This window comes from Aythya fuligula, chromosome 14 (genome assembly GCF_009819795.1).
Source record: "Aythya fuligula isolate bAytFul2 chromosome 14, bAytFul2.pri, whole genome shotgun sequence".
In the NCBI taxonomy this organism is placed as follows: domain Eukaryota; kingdom Metazoa; phylum Chordata; class Aves; order Anseriformes; family Anatidae; genus Aythya; species Aythya fuligula.
This window is the reverse complement of record NC_045572.1, coordinates 17,762,963-17,784,651: the sequence shown is the minus strand read 5'-3', so window position 1 is coordinate 17,784,651 and position 21,689 is coordinate 17,762,963. Positions and strand designations below refer to the sequence as shown.

Below are 21,689 nucleotides of genomic sequence, written 5' to 3'. Positions count from 1 at the left end.
TAGAAGGTGTCTGCTAGCTGCAGTCAACTGGAGAAAAGTCCTGTCAGACTTAGTGAATTAGATATAAACGTGCCATTGGTCTTAATAATGCCTGCTCTTTCTTTTGATGATTTGTTAGTGTGGTTGCATATCTTCTTGGAGATAGGCACTCTTTGTGCATATGACTGTCTGCAACATAGATAAGAATCCAGACAGTAACCAGGGTCATGCAGCGGGGCATTATCACAGCTATGATGAATATTTAGTCACTCCTACTTCTGAGTCTAGCTCTCAAGCCAATAAATAATGTAAGTGTATTTTTTCATTGCAAAAGAAAAAGAAGTAATTCTGATCATCTTTGTTCAGCTCTGTTCCAAACTTCAGTGAATATACAGCAGGTACACAAAAACCTACAGCCAGACTAAAAACAGACGACTTTTTACATTAACAGTTCTAGGAAGAAATGTTTAATGTTAGCTCTGGTGATGTTTAGAAGTTCAATTGCTTTTTTCATCTTGGATCAAATATTGAGAATGTAAAGATAAATATTTGAAACATGTACTATTACAAAATAAAACCTGAGTTACAGTAAATTCTGTGTTTATATTTCTTGCAGTGAGCAGAACCAAATGGGGTTTAACAATTTGATACAAATTTCTCCATGACCATCAAACCTGTAAACTTGTATCTCTTAAGAGTTTAAAATCTTTGCACACATTTCTGACAGTTTCTCTTCTCTGATTTTTGAGAAGAATATTTGTATTTCTAAAAACAGTGCATAAAAGATGTAATACACATTTCCATTGAGTTGCGACCACAATATGATTTATTTTTTTCATCCTAGAACAAAATAAATTACTATAAAACTTTTATTAATAATTCCCTTTCTCAGACATGCAAACTTACATTTCTTTTAAACTCTTACAAGAGGACGATGAGGTTTAAGAGATTTATTATAATACTAAGTTTTGAGGACACTATCTTAATACCACATCATGTAAAATTTTTCCAGGAACCTTGTGGAAGCATTTATCTTCAGAGCAGCCTGTCACCCGAGGACTGCTTGAGTGGCAAGTTTCTTGTTCTGTGATCATTACTTAATGTAATCCTGTCAGAGGCTGTGGTTAGTATAGGGTATCTCACAATTGTGTAGGGGGTTAAGCACATTTTTATGTGTTGCAGCAAGCCCATTAGGTTCTTTCCCATCACTGATCCTTTCCCTTTTAAATGCTATGGGTGTTTTATAATCTATTTTTAACTGCCAGGTAGATTTGCTGAAATAGTACCTTCTATTGATCTAAACCAACTAATACTGATCGCACGCCCCCAGATGCCTCTTGTTAAGCCTTGATGCAGCATCAGCTACCATCCGTTCACTTGGAACATCAGTAGTTAATTTCTGTGGGGCTGGGGCTAATCTGCAAATGGCTGAAATCACTTCTGGACCTGTTTTAGAGCTGGGTGATGATTCCAGCTCATTGTTTTTTTAATGTGTTTTTATCCCCTCCCACTTCCTCTTTTTGTCACTTTTTTTGTTGTTGTTCGACAACTTGGGCTTTATTATCTAACGAGTCGGAAAGAAACTTCAATCCTGCCGAAATCCACGAGTCTTGCTGTGTACCCCGTGGGTACCGAACCCCCTGCAGCTGGCAGCTTCTCTGGAGGTGTCGTGCAATGCACGGAGATCATGCAGGTTCCTTCTTCCTGCTCCTTCCTACAATGGAGGGTTTTCTCTCTTCCAGTTTGTCTTACATTTTCGGTGGTGTATGTCATATCCCAGCTCAGTGTGTGCGGGTGCTCCCTGAGCCAGGCCGATCATGGCCTCTGTGAGAACCTCGCCCCTGTAGCCGCTGCCGGCAGCCCCGCTGCGCTCCTGCCATTTTGTGTTCCTCTTCCTCCAGCGATAAAAAGAAGCTGTGGCCGCAGCTTGCTCACTTCTGTAGCAGCCTGCTCTGGCTTCGTGGTGGCCCACATCTAAATAAAGCCGTCTGCTCAGCTGTGTGTCGCTGCTCGGGGCAGGCCTGTGGGGCTAGGAGGGGACGAGGCCCAGCTTTCTGGGAAGGGGGATCGGTGCTGCTCTGGGGGCGAGGCTGTAAATGACATCTGAGAGGAGCAGCTCTGAGGTGCAAGGACATCAGGGCAGCCTCTTCCCCAGCCCACTGAATCCATAATCATGTGTGGATTCTGCCGGCTCGTGGTGTCGGCCCTGTTACTGCCCAGGGCTCCTTGTGTGCCCATCACCGGTTGTGGCGGTCATTACAAAAACTCCAGCCCTCGTGAGCCCTGTGTGCAAATGTTTCCTGGTAATTTCCACAGGCCACTGGTGGTTCCCCAACCAGATAACGAGTGTCTGTAGGTTTCTGAAGAATAATGAGTGATGTGCTATGCACGAAATAAGTAAAAACATACTAAAAGTATTGCCCTTCTGTTAAAATCTGTGTTCTCAAGTTATTTCTTTAAAGAACATATGCAGTATGTAAACCCCAATTTATCCATACTGAGGTGGATTTGTAATTATTCAAAACATATTCAGGAGTTTCCCTGAAGATTTTACAGCCGTGACAACCAGATTATACAGAAACTGTGAATTACAGAAATCACCTCAGTTCTGAGGTGACACATGCAGCTGCGAACAGCACTGAAGAGCGCTGCAAAAATGAAACTAGCTTAGACCGAAACGCTGGAGGGTTTATTTTAGGCAAGCACCTGTATTTTCTCAGGTCTGGCTGGGTTGCTGGCGGTGGTGTGCAGCATGTCTTGCTGTAAGCCAGGATGTTGCAGGACAGACAGACAGCTTTGTGGTTTGCCACGCCGAGAGCCTTGCTTCTTGAACAAGATACTTAAAATTGATAGGGAAATTGATCCTGAGCACAGCCCGTCCTCAGGGAAACCTCCCCATGCCTTTGTTTGGGATGGAAGCAGGGAGCTGCTTGGACCTTGCCCTAAGCTGGTGCTGGATTTGCTGTTGTGCCTCGTTTTGTTCCATGGCAGCTTGTGGCTGAAGAATCTTTAAATATATCAATGAATAAAAATAAAATCTAGATATCTTGCAAATTAGCACGCATAACAAATAAAACGTAATGTAATTACTGAAGTGCTCTCCACACAGTAATCAGTTATCTGTTTCTTTCTTATCCTTTCACCACATAGACAAATTTACACCATCACAGAAATTAACTTAGTTCCTTGGAAAATGCCTGAGAAAATATTTTATGTAGCATGTTCAGAGAGTTAATCTCTGTTTTGATGGACCCTAAGGGGTTGGGTGGCAGTTCCAAAGTCATTAATTCTTTATAAGCAGCCTGTTATGCAAAATAGATTGAGAATGATGTGCAAGTGTTGTGGCCACTGCTCATAGCTGTGTAATGTCATTCTGGTGCTTAATGGCAGAAAGCAGCGCTATGTACCTGATAAGGCATTGTCAGGGACTTCAAAACCTTTTGTGTGTGAGTTGCAGTGCTGTCAGATCTTTCTTTTTAACATTACTTTATTATTTCAGTGTTTTGAAATGACAAGCGAGTGGTGTCTTGTGGAAACTGATGGGGGAGTAGGCAGCAAGCTGGTAGCCTCCGTGCAGATGGATGGGAGCAGGCACGAATCTTTGTTTCCTGCCGTCCACCTGGGCTGTTTCTGTTCAGTGTGCTGTAATGAAGTAAGCAGCCTGCTTATGCGCTCATTTATAGCCAAGTCAGCCTTTCACTTGCTTGTGGGCTTATGCCTTGGAGAGGAACAGCTTTGTGAAAAGTCATTTTATATTTTATCCTGAAGAGTTGGGAGTTGGAGCTGCTGGGCTGAACATCACGTACACTAAAGGACTCCGTTAAAGCACTGTGATACTGTTGTCTTCATCTTTGTTAAGTTAAAATGTTCTTCTAATTTAGAATATGGAAATTTATGTCAACTTACAAATGTTCTGCGGAAGCTTTCTGGCCCAAAGCTGGGGACTTGAGAATATTCGGAACAATTTTCAGTTAAAATCATCATCAGAAAATGTCGGTCCATAGTGCAAGCATTTGGATACCGTTTTCCGTGAAAAACTTGGCATGCAACCACTGTCTGTATGAGAGAACAGCTAGAAGGATCTGTCTGGTTTTGGCTTAGAACTGACTGCTATTTCTAATGACTCTTAACAGCATTTGTAATTCTGCATTTGATATGTAGAAACTTTTGTTAATGGGGAAATATTTGACAGATGAAATAATTGAAATAGCTGATTAAATGAAGTCTCTGACTAAATGGGTCAATCAGGGTAGCTTTAATTCCTTCTTGGAACTTTGTTCTTGCAAGTCAGAGTTCCCTTCTATTGCTGAGTGTTAAAGCTTTTATGTTTTTTTGTTTGTTTGAGGTATTGTAGCCACAGTAAACTAGACCCTTATATTGCTTGTATGATTTTGATTTTGTGTCCTTCAAAATTTGTTTAACAGCAGTGATGAAATGCACGGTGGTTTGTCAACTTGCAGTGGAGGTATGTCCTCTGGCCAAGCCCTTGCTGTATCTGCTAAGATCAGTTTCGTGGATCTGGTGAGAACAGCTGGGATTCTGCTGCTGCTTTGTTCTCAGTGGCAGAAGGGAGCCTGAATGATGCTAAGGAAAAATTTCCACAAGCGTAGCCAGCTTTCATGGAATCACAGAATGGCTCGGGTTGGAAGAGACCTTACAGATCACCCAATTCCAACCCAGTAGATGAGGTTGCCCAGGGCCCCGTCCAGCCTGGCTTTGAACACCTCCAGGGATGGGGCACCCACAGCTTCTCTGAGAGGCCTGGTCAGTGCCTCACCACCCTCTGAGTGAAGAATTTCCTCCCAGCCTCTAATCTAAATCTCCCCTCTTTTAGTTTAAAACCATCCCCCCTTGTCCTGTCGTTATCTGACTGAGCTTTCTGTTTGTGAAGGCAATAAATAGGGGCTGAATCATGCCAGGTAGTGAGAAAGCTTGGAAATCACTGTGCTGTGAAGCAATTCGTGTGGTAAAGGGTCTGGGCTGTGCTTCCCCAACACGGTGGGTTTTGGGAGGGCCGGATTGCAGACGGGTCCATGCTTGGTGCTCTGGGGAACACCACGCTGGCCCAGCCCCAGGCCAGGAACCCTGATATTCCCCCTGCCTGGGGTCAGCTGGAGCCCAGGAGCAGCTGGTGATGGAGGCTGCACGCAGAGAGCACCACGCTGCCTCCAGACACGGCGCTGCCCCTGGCTAGAAGTGTCTGTGAGGTGCCGTGCCCGAGATAACATTCACGTCACATGCAATCTGCAGGCCGGGTTCCCTGTCGGCTAAGAAATGAAAGCTGACTGTTTAAAATCAGCCTCACGTAGAGAGAGATCCCCAAATTTCTCCGATAGTGGTAGGAGGAGACAAACCCTTCCTGCCCTCTCCTGCTCTCAGGCCTTCGGTTTGGTGTTAATCCTCCAGAAAAATGACAGAAAAAACATTGGAAGTGGCGTCTTAATGATTATAACCTCATCTGTGGAGTTAATGTATTGTTCTCAAGGTCATTTAATCAGAAGGCTTTTCCTTATGGGAGAGGTGCTGGTACCTCGTGGTCTGAATCGCCTTAACCAGATCATTTAACTTCAGATGTAGTTTTAGAAATGTGGGAAGAAAAAGTGATACTTCATGTTTGATTTCATATCAACTGCAAAACGTAGGTGACTCCCAGGATGAAAACGAGCATATACGTTGGTGGGATTTTCAGTTTCCAAATCAGAAACTCTGTCCGGTGTCCCAGTAAGGTGTCAGCTGAACAAACACAATGTGTTCAGGTCGGCGTTAGGTTTGGGCTCTGATTTCGGTTTTGAGGCTAGATGAAGGGAATGTTTTAATGAGCAAAACTGCAAAAACGCTTGTGAAGTTTTGGTGCAGGATCTTAGAGATTTTGTGCTTGTGGTATCTCTGGGCGGCTCAGCCCCACAAACCGACCCATCTGCTTTCGGGGTTGGTGTCCACTCGTTCTCATCACCAGGGAATTTTGGGCTGTGTACCTTCCCCAACCTCCCCACCCCCTGCCGAAATGAGGTGTCAGGAAGGAAGGGGGGGGGAGCGTGATATGAATCACCTCTGCTCAAACCCTAGCAAGGAACTTTTTGTTTGAGTCTGTGGCGGAGGGGGCTTCCCCCCTCTCTAGGTGCCGGCATTGTCCTCGCTTGCTATGCTGATCATGCCGCCTGGCTCTGCGGAGCCTGCACGAGCAGAGATCTGCGGGGGAGAGCTGTAATTTATAAACATATTTAAGAAAGTATTATAAAACGTATAAATCTGAATTTCTGCAAATAGGAGATGACCTTTCCATGCTTAACACAACAGCTGAAAAAGGATGGCCGGGGTGGTACGACGGCGATGGAGAAATTGAATCCATGGTGCCTTTTTATTGTTCCTTCTGTATTGCTGGCTCTATATTTAGAAGCTTACATCACTTTAGTTATGATGACAGTCTCTCCTCCCGCTCCGCTCCCTCCCTCTCCCCCTCCCTCCTTCCCCTAGGATGGATCGGGTTTTCATACCACTTATGAATCCTACAGATCTTTCAGCAGGATTTTTCTACGGCGTGTTCATAAGTGCTGCTGCGGAAAGTGATGTACAGAAGGAAGCGGTTGCAGCACGTAATGTCACCCTGAAGGAGGAATGGAGCTTGCAGCGCCGCTCTCGCTTGCCTCCATTTGTGTAAAAGGGTCAAGAACAGGGTGGAGAGCTGTATTTTTTTTTTCTTATTAATTTTTTCCTTTAAACAGGAATTCCTGAGAAGCCCTACCGAGGGGCTAACCTTGCCACAAAGTACAGTGATTCATTTAAGATGCCGAAGTTAAATGGTGGGGAAAAATCAGAGAAGCATGCCAGTGACACTAAATCAAGCAAGCTTTGCCAGCATAGCATGGGGACGCATCCAGCTCATGCCGCAGCTGGCACTGTGCACAGAGCTCCCTGCTCGCCATCGCCTGCCTTTCCAGAGAGATTTAAAGTGCTCAAATATATTGGAATAACCTCTTGATGCAGGTGCCACTAATGCCTAAAATATTTCTGCATTAGGCTGCTGTGTTTGGCAATTCCCGCTCGCAAAAACTGTCCCAGAATGAATTATTTTAGCCTGAAACATCTTTGCCTGAGCGTGCAGGGTGACAGATTGCTTTCCAAGCAGCTGGGCTCCCTCCCCAGCCCCCTCCGCGGGCGCTGCTCTCGCCGCTGCCCTCGGAAAGGGGGGGAAGAGGTGGGGGAGCAGACGGGGGGCCTGCTGCTGCTGGGGGACACGTGGGGACAGCGTCCCAGCAGGCGGCTCGCTCGGAGGACAAAGGGACAGAAGTCAGCAAGGTTTCTGGCACGCCAGCAGCCTGCGCATCCCCAGCCAGCCCAGCGATGGCTCTCGGATCGCCGCTCGCCTTCGCCGCGGGCTCGTGTGTTGTGCTTGATCAGGGCCAAGTGCTGTTCGAGGGGTGTCTGCTGCTGCCAGCCATGAGCGCGTCCTGATTTGTGGGACTTCAGTTTGTGGTCTTTTTAAATGAGAGGGGGCTCTAATCCTGTTTCACCGACCGTGAGTTTGAATTACGGAAGGCCTTCCTGCCCTTCTGAAACCAGCCCCTTTTGCAGTGACTTAGCCTTGTTAGACAATTGGAACATGCAGGTTTATCTAACAGTCGGGAGGATTCAGCTAGTATTATGGGAGGATAAAGGGAATGTGATGCATAGAAACATATGGAGTGATGCTTCAAGCGTGAAAAGAAACCAGTGTTAAGAGACAAAGACCTTGTTTAATTCGGAGACTGCATACCAAAGATTTTTTTCCCTTAAGATTCTCTGAAAACCTGGAATCCTGCTTCAAACGAGAAAGGCGATTTACTGCCTGTGCTTCTGCCTGTTCCTCACAAGCATTTTGACTGCGATCGCCATGGAGCAGGCTTTGTATCTGCTTTTTCCCACCTCCAAGTTCCTTTAGGTCTGAGATTTATCATTTAGCAGCTCCTATATACATAACCACAGCGCGTCGCGCTGCGGGCGGCCGGGGGCTGCGGGGACGCGTGCGTTCAAACCCAGAAATTAGTGGGGGGATGCCCCAAAAGCTCCAGCCTGGAATTAGGTCAGGTTTTCCCCGGCGCGGGCGGGCTGGGCTGCGCAGGAGCTGGCTGCATCCCCGGGGACGCAGCCGCCGCGCTCATTGGCGGCGCGGGCAGAGGGATGATGTCATCCTCACTTAAAGGCAAAACTAGAAGGAAATAGAATTTTGTTCCCATTATTGAGCTCGTGTTTACAGTAGTTGTAAAAGATGGCATCCACGCCAAAACCTTTGGTGGATTGAATTTCATGCACAATGCAGTGGGTTTAAAATGCGGCCGGGAGATGAATATCTGCCCGGGTTAGTTCAGGGGGGAGAGTTTGTGTGCTATCGGTGTGCGTGCAGGCAGGGAGAGGTTTCCTTTGGCTGTTTTCTTTTTTTTTTCCTTGATATAAATTGTGATGGCGGTAACTATAATAATGCAGGTAACGCTGCATGGAAGTATTTGGACGTTTGTTGCTACTGGAAATTTGTCAGCGTGGCTTTATATTTGATGCTTAAGATGCTTTTGATTTAGGAAAAAATGTGAATTATTAGGACAGATGCGATACAGTTGTATGTGAGTTGAAGCTGATGGCTGGGCTATTGTTTAGTATCGAAGGAGCAGTAAAGGAAACAGCTATTTACATAGCTGGTGTAATGCCTTTCAGAAGCTAAAGGAATTATCTGAAAATCTTTCAGCTTTTAAAAACAGCCATTGGCTTTGCAAATTTTGCAAGAGCAGGACTGAAGTTCGATTTTTCCTTTATGTTTTGGTATAAATTAAACCCCGTTAGTTTATGAATCCTGGCTGCATCCATTACCGTTTTCATTGCTGGGCAGTGGTTAGGTGAATTCAGACGGCAGTGCTAATTTTTGTCCTTTAAGGCAGCTCCGGAAGGTGCCAGGGGAGGGGTTTCCCTTGGGCTAAGGCCCAGCTCTGGTCATAACTTGGGTCGTACGCCTGGAAGAATTCAACTGCTGGCTGCCTGCTGAATGCAGCCTTTGGTTTGGGACAGGGTGGGGTGTCCTGGTGCTGGAACTTGGCTTCTGAAGTGTGGGGATCTTCTTCCACGTGTCCGTCTGTTGGAATAGCTTTCTGTGGATCGCCTCCAATGGTCCAACTCAGTATTCAGGAGCAAGCAAACAACACCAGAAAAAGGATTTTTGGCCCTTGCTGCCACCAGGCCACTCTCTGAAGACCCTCTTCTGCGTGGAAGGTATGGCCTTCGAGCTGGCATTCGGTTTTGGAGAATTAACCTCAAGCCTGATGCAAACGGGGAATAAGAAGAAGTGGCGATGAAAATTCTTTCCAAAGAGAAGAAAACGGAAACAGTGAGTGCCCCTTCTTGCAGGTGAAGTAAACGATCCTGAGAACTAAATGCTGGCTTTGGCAGAGCCAGCACCCTCTGCTCCTGTCCTCTCCCGTCCTCCCCTCCCCTCGCGCAGCAGCAGCAGACATTTGCCTTCTAGGAATTGAAAGCATCGCGGCAGCCCCAGCTCAAAGGTGTGGGATCTCGTAGGTGCTTCCTCGGAGCAGCTCTCCAGCAGGCTGGGCTGCCATCCAAGGCACTGAGCTGCTGACAAATATTTCAGTTTTTAGTGGCAAAAAGAAATGATCAAACTAAATTGAGTACTGCAGAATTAAGGCAGTTCTGTTACAAACGGAATTGGTCTTGATTGGAAGAAAGCAAACCTAACTTTTAACATGTTTCAAGCCCACTAAAAATTATGAATATTAGAAACATCACCTTTCAAAGAGGAATTTCCTTCTCATCCTAGATAAAGATCTGCTGATGGGTGGATAGGATGAGATAGAAATGTTGAGATTCCTGTATGACATGTATATAAAAGCAGAAATTGTTTGATTATGGGTGTATCTGTGCATGCATGCACACATGTGAGTGTCTGCAGATTTTTTTTTCTACCTTTCCTTATTTCTAAATTTGGATGCAAAGACGAGAAATGATTCACCTAAATGCTGTTGAAAGCCTTAATAGATGTATGAGCTTCAGGGTTTTTGAGCTGGTTTAGAGAAAAAAAAATATTCAGGGCTGCAGCATATGCATTTGTAGATCCTAAAACGATATAAAATGTAACGTAGAGCAGGGGTGTTTTGCTGAGCAGTTGCTGTACCGATATGTGTGTTTATATTAGGTCAATAAAGATGCTCTGCTGGCTGCATCTGCAGATACAGTAGCCAATTGATCTAATGCAGTTTCTAAAGGCTTTCTATACAGGTGATGTCATCCTTTTAGCTCGGTTCCCCTCCCACTCTCTTTCCTCCTTATTAGATATTTCATCTTGCTGCGGAGCATCCAATCGATGGGAGCTTCTCCTGAGGGAGCTGCTGAGAAGCAAGCAAAGATAGTAGGAATTAGGACTCCAGCAGTCAGTCTTGCTGTAGCCATGGACGTACTGTTTTGTCGTGCATTACAGAAGTGTTTTAATTGGAAAAGCTAGGCGTGGATTAACCGTAGTATCTGGCTGATGCATTAGAATACTAAGCAACACTGCGGAGTTGTAAACTGCATTAAAAAAAAGAGGAGGGGGGGTAAAAGAGAAAAGGGTTTGTATTGCAGAGGCTTTTAATACATTCCACAGTGCAAACCTGTTAGAGCATATATCCTGGAGCTACAGTCTGGACACTAATTCAATTTTGCAGTTATGATGGACAAGAGTATAAAGAAGAAACTTTAATATCCAGGGCGTGGGATTCCTGAATTGCCTAGGATGCTGAAGAACCTTTGCAAATTTCGATCTACAATATGAATGTGAAGTTTCCGAAAAGTGAACCTGAAGATAAGCCACTCTTAATGCATTTCAGTGAAGAGAAAAAAGGAATTTGAAGAATTCTTATCTCACCTTTTTATGTATTGTTGCTCTAACCTGCAATTCTAATCCATTTCAGAATTAATTCAATCTTAGCAGCACTTTTTGGGTACGCGCCTCGTGCCTGGGGGAACCTATGGATATTTGTATTTGAAAAGCTAGGAAACATTTTGACTTGAATTTATGTGCTTGTTAAAACTGGAACATTTTTATAGGAATTGCTGCTGCTGCTAACTCACTGCAACACTGAAAACTATTCTGACACAGGAGAAGCTGTAATCGAATTCAGTGTGAAATTCAAGCCTGACAAGTTGCATACTCGTATGTTTGCTGCTTTGGTTTATGATTTTTAAAGAGAATCCAGAGAGGATTTTACTAAATATTTTTCGTCTGAGACTTTTATTTGAGAAAGGAAACTTTTTTTTCTCAGCCTAAGAAATGGCTTTTCTCGTTCGATGTTATGCCAACTGCCTGCAACCGTGGGCCTCCAAAGTAAGTACGATTTTGTCTGTGATGCATTTCTCTGAAATGTATTGACAGCCGTGGTGCTGTCTGTGCAAATGCTCACTTCTCCAAAGCCGAGTGCTGCTCGGGTGAAATGCTGGGCTCTGGCTGGGCATGGACTGTTCTGGCAGAATGATTTCTGAACGGGAAGGGGGGACCTTGAAATCTTGAAATTGTTTTATACACTAAGAGCTTACAGATTAACAGGAAGTATAAAAATGCCATTTTGTTACAAAATGATGTAAAGCTTGCTTTTTAGCCTATTAATATATAAACAAGTATGATGCAAGTATAACATTTTTATGACTGTCTGTCGTTATTGCTAACTTGAAAATATTGATATACAAACCCACCGATGTTCTGATTTTTTCAAGCTGTATGAGACTGTACTGCCTGCTTCCTTTGTGCATCGTTATGGAATCGGTTAATTATTTAGCCAAACTATGTAATTACAATTAGCTTTAAAGGACAGGAATTATTTTGTCTGTTTGAAGATGCAGTATTTTTGCGAAGCTGGGGAGGGAATAGTGTTTCTTTTAAAGAAGGTAATGAAATCTAGAACGTTCGAGCAAACCAACCTACTGAGATAAAAGCCTTTAAATTCAGAATTTATATATAAATATACTGTTTGTCAGACTCCTGCAATTTGGTATGCTTTCTCAGAAAATTACTGGAGTGACTGGTGTTTTATTAAGACTGCTCCCAGTACAATAACCCAAGACACAAGAATTGACTTACAAAGCTGAGGCCAGTCAAATATACCTTTTCTCCTACAGTTTTCATATTTATGTTGCAGAAGCTCCTGCAGGCTAGAACAAGGGTTGTGCAACTTTCTTGTGTGTTAAAGTCAGCAGTGCTCGAAGGCAGTGGGTTGAGATCATGAGATGCAGCAGTGACTTTGGAGCAAGAAATCTTGCTCTTGACTTCGGTCCCAAAAGTTTGAGGGCCCTTCAGTTTTAGGGACCAAGCGACGGGGCAGCCTGGAGAGGCACAAGACAGAAGTCAAGATGGGTGCTTGGCATCCATGGGCACAAGGGTTTTTCCCTGCTTATTTTTTTTACATCTGATGATGTAAATGGAAGCTCACTGTTTCAGGGCAGAGGGGTGGGAAATGCTGGGATTTAGGGTTTCCAATTGCAGTTGCCACCATTAATATCTGGATAGGGGTCCATTTGTGGCCCATCTCGGCTGTTGTGTGTGTTTCAGCAGCCAAAGCCGAGGGGAGCAGCGGGGACTCGGAAGGCAGAGGGACCTGGTGTGCTTGTGACGGCTCCGAGCCTCAGTGGTCACGTTGGCAGATTTTGGCCTGTTTGTGTCATCGTTTGAGTCTCCAGTGTACGTGTGGGTTCCTTTACTTCCTTCCCAGTCTGTAGACATTAAATATGAAGGGATTGGTTTCCTGAAGCTCGTCTAGCCCGCACCGCCCTTGTGGAGGAGGTCTGGACGTGTAATATTGCTTAAAAACTGGGAATGCTTAGTCACGTTTGTGCTTCAGCTGAGGCTGCTCTTTCAGGAGAGTTTGGGCCTAAGTGAGAAACCACAAGAAAAGAAACCCTGTGGTCAAACAAGGGTTGGTGGAGGGTGGGAAATAACAATAATTGGAAGGGCTTTTGACCCCTGTGTCAGCACTGAGGACAATACCCAGTGGATTGCTGCCATTTCTTCACGCATTTGCTATTCAAAAATGAAATTCTATAAAACGTCGGAGAGAAAGATGTATGTATGGCTGGTTTTGTTCATTTCTTTTTCTTTCTTTCTTTCTTTCTTTCTTTCTTTCTTTCTTTTGGCTGATGCAAACTTATTAACTGGTTTAGCATCCCAGTCCACAGATAAAAGTTGTTTATCTTTGAAACCAACACAGGAAAACCACTTACAGCCCTGTTCTGCAAAACCATACAAAGCTCCCCAAAATTCCTGCAACCCCCAAAAAAAACTTTTAGAACTCATCAGTTCTTGAAGCTCTGCAACTCTGAAAAGTAGTATGCTAGGATTAAACACACTGATTATCTGAGCTATATCTGAGTTCATTCAGTTTAGTTTTTGTCTAAGCTTTTTTCCAGAAATCTGTTTCTGTGATGGGTGCTTTATAATAATACATATTTTAGTAAAATAACTGACTTCAGAAATTCTAAAATATGCAAACTTGTAACTTTAAACCTGAAAATGTCAAGTAGTTTATAATCCCATTCTGTAGCTGGAACTGTTTCTTGCTGTAGAGCAGTGACCATCTGATCTTCCATTTGTTTTCTCAGTGATTAAATTCCCAACTCCATAGACTTGCATAAGTACCTGTCCCAGATTATTTTTTTAATTGAGTTGCCTTTAGAGTGAGGTATAAGACAGCAGTTTGAAAACAGGCTGTTGACTCAGTTGTAATTGTAGCTGTTCTGAATGTGCCAGTAGCATTACGTCTGTTTAATCAGAGCAAAGTGAAGTCACACTCCTTGTGACTAATCCGAAAGGCAAGCTTTGGTGAAGGTGCATAAAGGAGAACACGGGGATCAGTTTTTATGGCTACCCAGAAGTGCAGAGCTGCCTTTAGGAGATGGCACCCCTGGGAAGAGGAGCTCTAGGGACATGGGGTCTCCATGCCTGCTAGCGTTGTGTGCCCCCCTGGGAGCGGGGGCTGTGCCTTTTGGCTTCCAAAAGTAAAAGAGGTGCAGTAGACATCTGTCAAATAACCAATGCAGTCTATTCTCATGCAGAACATGCTGCTAAGAGGAGATAAACTGAGACAGAAAACTTTGAGGAGGATTGATTTCTGCAGTGCACCTGAAGGTTGGTTGCTGAGCCATCCAGCCCTGTTGGGCAGAGCCTCGTGGAGGTAAACGGTATTTCTCAGGGCTGTGCTAGTACTTGGAAAGGTGTCCAACAACAATCACTATCTGCTGCAGGAAGGTGTTGGCTGTTCCTTCTGTTGGTTGTCTGGAGGTACCAGCACAGGAGCAGAGCCCCACGTTGGAAGTGCATCGTGAGAAATGTCTCTGCCCTAGGGACCGTGTGCTCCCTGGGGTGATAGGCTGTAGAAGATGAAACGCAGAGATGCAGGCATCCTTCGGCAGACGTGGTGAATGGGATGAGCAGTGAGGAGTGTGGCAAAGCTGCCCCAGCTGTCAAGCCACTGTGACTTTGGAGGGACATAAAGGAAAGCATGAGGCACTCAGCTTATGCTGAGCGGGATTCCTATGATGCAAACACATTATTTTAATGCAAACAAATTATTTCAAATGCATATCCACAAGATTTTGATTGTCTTTATAATTCTGATCATAACTTTCTCAGTGGCTGTTGACTATAAGGCACTCTCTGATATGAAACTCTTAAACACAGACCCGTTATGAAGTTGGCATTAAAGAGTTCTAAGCTTAAAGGTTTGGATGTGCAGGGTTCTCCAGCGACAGGAATTTCATGCACAGCCTAAAATTCCCAAGGCTAGAACGCATACATAGCAACCCTATTTGTGTGTCAGGAGGTCTGATGGGGAAAATAGGAAGTGATCAGATAATGTGTCTGTGCAGGATATTTAAGAAGGGATGCTTTTTGAGATAATGTGCTTTTTACAGAAAAGGAGTTTTGACTTAACTTCTAGCTTCTAAAGTGTTGGATTTTGAAGGGAAACAGTTTCATGTAAGATCCCAGGTGCACATTAAAATTGTCTAACAACAGTAGACAGCAGCTCATTTTCTCCTTTGTCTGGGTTATCTAGGCTTCCAAGTTCTCTTTTCTCTGTTCAAATAAAATCTGTTAATGCTAAACATAAAAACAAAAGGCAAATTTGCTCCCTAGAAGTTTGCGCTGAGGTTAGAGCAGAAAACTTGAAGTCATTTTGCAGTCCCATTCCTATTTCTGCTGCTGTCTTGCAGGGATGTGATGCAAGCTTTAGTTAACCATAAATAAAAGCAGCCTAACATCATCTTCCGACTTCAAAGGGCATCAGTTTGATCTCTGAGATCCTGAGCTGAAACCTTCACGCAATTAAAGATTATTTTCAGCTCATCAGAAGAAGAACAGAGCTTGGATAGCGGCTCCTTGATTTGATTCGATGTCATCCTCATCTTTGCTAATGCACTCATGTGAAACGTAGCCCTGGTAGCATGAATTTTAAACATTTTCAGTGCAAACAGAGTAACTGACCCTTTGCTTTGTTTTTTTCAGTTGATTTTGACAGCATCTTTCTCTACCTCTTGACCTCGCCTCTCCCCCTGCGCCTCCTCTGTGCCCGCAGCTCCCAGCTCAGCTTTCAGCGGTGCTGAGCCCAAACTGTCACTAGGGGTAGGTGGCACCCATGGGTGCTCGTCACCCCGCTGCCCAAGCTCCTGGGCACGGGCACACAGCCTCTGACAGCCCTGTGAGCTCGACTCTTCAATCACTGATGGTTCTCTCACCTCCTAGCTGCTTGGTTTGTACGGTTTGGTCCCATTTTGAGGTTTTTGGAGTTCTGGCCAGCTCCTCAAAATATTTATGGCCTCTCCTCTTCCATATTTCCTGATCTTTTCCCTCTCCACCCCCTGCAATGGCAGGATCACCTCGTTTTTGTGCTGTAACTGATCTGCAGGAGCACAGCCTCTGGTTACTCGTGGTGCAGTGTGAGAGCTGAGGGCTTGGAGAGACCTTCAAGGACCTGGGCTGATGCATGGCAATCCATTACACTTAGATGTTTAGCTCTGTTTTGTAAAACAACTTGCGTGATATTTTAGGTAAAACTTTTTTCATGCACTTCTTGCTTGACAATTTATGAAGACTAAAAAAAAAAAAAAAAAAAGGTTTAATATGAGCAGTGTGGCCACTTACTCTAAAAACTCGAATTTTCTCATACTCCAGTGTACAATAAGTTCGATGTTAAATGCAAGCACACATCTTCCTACTTTCAACAGAAACAGCCTTTTCCTGAAGGATTGTTTTTATCGGAAATTGGCTCTTAATATGCAAACAAACATCTATCTTTTCATTTATTTCCTCCTGGGCTTTGTTTGTTTTAAACCGGCTTTGTTGCAGTGCTGCGTGCAGCCAGAAGCTCACTCGGGACCACCCCGTTGTGCTCCTCTCTCTTCCACGAATGCCTTTCTGTACGAATGCAGGGACGATGGGGACAGAAGGTTGGTGCTCCTTTGTTTTCCAGAGGGGCTGGGGGCCAGGTTAGCGAGGGATGCAGCCCCCAGCTGGAGCTGAATTGGCACATCCATGCCAATGGCACCCAGCCCCGGGGTGCGCGAGGAGGGAGCATCCTCTCACTGGTATTTTATACCAATCAGTGTATATAGGAGTTGATAAATTATTAGGTGAAGACGAAGCTCCATGGAGGTGTGGAGCTCTCTGTGCCCTGCAGAACCATCTGAGGATGCTCCCCAGATGTTGGGGCTTCCATGGCTCTGTCTGGTTCCTCGCACATCTCATCGCAGTGCTGGCTGCTGCCCCAGCTCCTCTGCAGTAGTTATCCAGCCAACGCTGCTCTTAGTCCTGCAAGGAGTTGTCAGTGGCAAGAACAAACAGCAGAATTTGAACTCGAGCACTGAAAACGTCTTTTTGAGCTCTTATTGTAACATTTTCATAATACCAGGGCATAATTCTTGGCGTTTTACAAATGTTACATTGTGATTAGGCCAGAAAAGAGTTGCTCTGTATTAATTGGTGGTTGTAAAAACTGCAGCTTGTGTTTACATGTTGGGTGTTCCCAGTATTATGGGGTTTCATCGACGCTTTTTTCATACCAACGAGCATCTTCACAGCCAAAGCCCCCCCTTCTCCAAAGCTGAGATGTTTTTGTGTCAGATGCCGAGCGTTATCGTGAGTTAAAGTGGAGCAGTGATCTATAATTTAAACTTATGAAAACCAAATTAAAATTGCATTACGTATGTAGTTTAAGGCAACACCAGAATTTACTTTGAAATTCTGTCCTCACGTCACCTTATTGTTACTAAGGAAACAAAATACTTTTCTACTTCTGAGGATTTTGTTTTCTCCGCATGGGATGTGCCATAAGGACCAAGAAGTTCTTGGCTGCTGGGGGCATAGAGCAGCCTCTAGGGGGTTGTATTTTTTTAGTGTATTTTTTTGTTTTTTTTTTTATTTTCTTTTGTAAGCCTGGGGATGTTTTAGGAAGACTACAAGGAATGCTTTTCAAGGCACTGCAAGGCTGTCGTGAACGGTGTTGGCTTGGTCGCTGTTTCTTTGAGATGCTTCTGGGTAGTGCTTGGAGTGCGTACACACCGCAGCTAATGAGCTGAAACAAGGGCTGAAAAAAATCTGTCATCAAAAAAAAGTGCATCCTGCGTGCGTTTTACAAAGGGGAGCTCGGAAGCTGGGAGAGGCACCATTTTTCTTAGCGTGATGTTATTGAAGGTTACGGGATTTCAGCTGAACCTGTTGGGCAAATATTTGATCCATCAGCTGGCGATTGGCACCCCCTGAGCTGAGTTCTCGGCCGGGCGGCTGTCACTCATGGACAAGGCTGGATGCTCTGGGAGGTTAACTTCAGGACCGATTATTGCCTTCGTGGAGCCAATAAATAAATAAAAATCAGTGCAGCTCTTTAGAAAATCATTGCTGCTCTTTAGAAATCTAAAGAAATCTGCTTTTGTGCCACTGGCGGAACAGCTGTGGTCTTTGAGGAGATGCTTTTGTTTGCATTAAGTAAGTCGGTGAGTGATGTCAGCATCCGTAATTCAGCCGGGCTCGTCTTGCCCTCAGAGGAGCAACTTTCTCCTCTCCCATTAGCACAGCTCTGCATATGTTTTATGCTTACACATGTCTAAACTGGAGCAGAACTGTGGCTTCTACGCAAAAAGTGAGCGCATAAAGCAGAGTTAACTTATGCAGATAAAGCCCTAGAAAAAAAGGGCTAATGAAAATACTGGAAAATAACTTCAGTGATTGGCTTCTCATGATTTCACTCGTGGGCTATATGAGATTTGTCATACTGGTGATAAGGAAAAAATTGAGTGTGTTTGTTTTTCTCTTCAGATGGAATAAATGGGATGGATGAGAACAAAAGTGGTGTAAAAGAGGCTGACTGCACATGTGTGTGAGTGAACATCGGTGTTTTTGGGGTAGTCTGGTGTAGAAAGAAAGGAACAGCACTAACTAAAGAAATACATTAACTGGTGAAAAATGAGCTAGCTGGTTATTGAATTGCAGGCACCAAGTGAGACCAGCAAAATACCTGGCAATAAAATGCTAGAAAACAAGGTGTGCTACTGATGGTAGAGCTAACAAGGCATCTGAACAGAGAAATCACAGAGGTACCTGTGCCGACAGAGCACAGAAATCCAGAGCAGTGCTCCGGTGCTGGCCAGAGCCAGTCAGCTGCTGCTTCAAAGCTGGTACGGATCAAGGGAAGCTGAATGCCAGTTCCAGGGAGTTTTTTCTGCACGGAGCCTATTTCACGTGGTCGAGTCTTTGATCACAAGGTATTTAAAATAAGCAGATTTGGGTTGTGATAACCATGATGTGGGAAGAACCCAACTCATCGCATCAGTGGCTCTTGTCACAGTTTTTTTGCAGTAGTTATTTAGCCAAGGCTGCTCTTAAGTCTTGTTATGCCTTAGCTTTCAGTGGTGAAAAAAATGGCAAACTTCGGTGGTGGGGATCCAAAGACTTAACGTGCAAATGGGAATGAAAGTGAAGAAATGTGGGCAGAATATTTCGTTCTAGTGGTAACGAAAGACTTTGAATCAAGGACATCAGTGAAAAAAAGGCATGCGAAGGGATGGAAGGAGGCTTTTTTTAACTGGCAGGTCGTAACAGCCTGAACTTTCTGCATCAGCCAAGAAAGGGAAATCACTGCCCTTGAAGCACTTGGCTGTGATGGAGCTCAAGTGGGAGCATTTCCTAAATCTCAGGGGTTACCAAGTGCGATCACAGTTAATGCCCTAAGGGTGTGTTAATGGGTTCCAACTTAAAACAGTGAAAACGTTTTAATGGAAAATCACAAACGATAACCAAAATAATAAATGTGTGCCTTAAAATTGGGATTGCTAGGCAGCGTAGGGGTGCAGGGGAGAGGTGGGCACAGAAGCACACACAGGGTGATGGGTGCGTGCGATGCGGGGCTGCAATGCTTGTCTGGGGCTGTTCTGTGGGAATCAGCCCCCTGTTTCTGGATATTCCTCGTGCTGGCAACGTTTCAGGGAACTTCAGAAAAAGAAAATAAGGTATAAGGTTACTGACAGCCTGTGAAACCAAGGACAGAAGATTTGCTTACGCAGCCTGTAAAAGGACAGCGTGTTCCCTCTGCGTCTGAGGCTGGTGCTTCTCCTGTGTCCAGCCGAGATCGATCCGTGGTGAGCTCAGAGACAGCGACCTCGGAGAACTGGTGAAACACTTTGCTCTCAAGGAGTATCAAATAAAGGGCAAGCTGAAACTTTTGCTTCCTTACTGTCCGTTTTTCCTCCAGTATTTTCCATTTTTAATGGATGCTACACAGCAGGAGTTGCACAGACTCTGCTTCCTGCACCAGTTCTTTTCTGGTGGTGAGTCCTTTGGTCAGGATGTTTCTGAACACATTTAATAAACATGACACTTAATGCAGGATGAAACACGATGGATGAGGCTTCTTTTACATGTAGCAAAAGGTAATTCATAGGTCCTTTGCCCTTCTTTTCAAGGCTATTGTGCCATTTTTTGTATACGCCCTTCCAACCTGTGTTTTAAGGTTATTCAAACTGTTTCAGGAGGTGCTGTTACTTATTTTCGAAACTTGCAGAGCAAACTCACAGAAGCAGCTTTTCAGTAGGAAAGGTACCAGCAAATTGACATCAGCCCCCCAGGAACTGCAGCATGCAGAGCATGGAGCCCTGCGCTGAAGGAGGCTCTCAGCCCTTTCCCTGTAAAGAATGGGGAACAGAGGGACAAAACTCTCACTTCACCCTCTTACGTGTGTTAACTTCTGCCCAATAGTAACTTATGAATTATGTGTCTGCTTTCTCTCTGTATAAACTCTTCAATGACTTTTCTATAGCCCTAATTTTTAGGCAGAGCCCTCCTTGGGAGCACGTAAAGGGAAGTTTATCCTCAGGCTACCATTCATCTTCAGTGCGCTTCTGAAGAGCGGATTGGTGGCCATCTCATAAAAGATCCCATAATTTGCTCTGTTGTACAGGGCATGTGCGGTCTTAAAATCTGCCATACCAAAATTAGCTTTTAATTTAATTCCCGAGTATTCTGTGTGACTTCACTGCTGAGAGTAAATGGTGTTTACGTAGGAAGTGAATGTCACTGCAGACGCACTCCACTCGGGGCTGGAGAAGTGGTCTGCTAGCTTGGGAAATACAGCGTACGTCGGAATTTGTTCTCAATTAATTTCAAAATTACAGACATAAGACTTGAGAAAGTTGGCAGATGACTTGTATAGCCTGTGCGACCATAGGTATGGATATAAATATTAATGTGAAACTAAATTAATTATAAAGACTCATTTAGAAAATGAACGTTAGTTGGAAATCCCTGTTCAAACACAGGCATCCCAGGAGCGTGGCAGTTTTTGCTTTCTTGCCTTCATCTTTGGCTATCAGACCCCTCAGACTGGATGTCTGGAAAACGAGATGCTTTCAAATGTGATGGAGGGAGATGCAGCTCAGTACGGCACTGGGTAGCTGGAAAACGAGGTGGAAATTTGTACGTGTAAAAATTCAGTGTCGTCAAATTGCTGCAAAGCACTTGGTGGCAGTGGGGGAAAAGTACTGCGCCTTTGTAAAGCTGGGGTGGTATTACTTCTGTCAGAACTAATTCTTTTTGTCTTTTCACAAGATAGAGCTGTAACCTCTTAGTTTTGGAAAATCTGGAATTGAATTGGCATGTGGGTTTCAGCTCAGTCATATATTTTTAATTTGTGGTTCTTTTTAGGGTAGTACTTCTCCATTCCTAGAAGTTGAACAAGAAACAGAGAAGCAACATTTTTCTAGGTATAGAACCAGCAATTAAAGCACACTTCTTGCTTTGTAGTTTTTATGTTGAAATTATTATTGTTTTACTTTGGCAAAGTAAGCTCAAGTAAACTTTTCAGGAAGATGCACAAAGTAAAAACTTGGATGTGACAACTACTTAATCGTTTGACAGTGGCCTAATTCTTAATAAAAACTAATTACTGGAGCTGACAGTGTTGTACCATAATATGTGCAGTACATACACCCCAGAACAGCCAAAGACTTGTAACATTTTAGGAGGTTTCTATGTGATTCAGCCTTTCTGCTGAGAAGTTTGTTCAAGAAAGATGCAGAAGAGGATGCGTGCCTTGTGTGTGTGCTGCCAAGTGCACCAAATGCACAAGGTGTGCTACAGAGCATCGCTGCCATTTAAAGTGCAATTGTAGACATAACTAGTCTGTCACACAAAATAATGCAGGGATTTTTGCAATGTCTGTATA

General features: G+C 44.3%; 1 protein-coding gene across 2 annotated transcripts in view; it reads left to right on the top strand.

Annotated features, from left to right (window-relative positions):
- The window catches only part of RAPGEF6 (Rap guanine nucleotide exchange factor 6), a 112,630-nt gene that overhangs the window by 39,816 nt on the left and 51,125 nt on the right, over window positions 1-21,689 (top strand). Inside the window, exon 1 of one of the 2 annotated variants that reach the window (XM_032196875.1) lies at window positions 10,329-11,317. The exons of the other annotated variant lie outside the window; for it this stretch is intronic. Coding sequence (XP_032052766.1) covers window positions 11,264-11,317 — 54 coding nt within the window. The 5' untranslated portion in view covers window positions 10,329-11,263. Of the gene's footprint in view, window positions 1-10,328; window positions 11,318-21,689 lie in introns of those variants that run through there. 2 annotated transcript variants of the gene reach the window in all.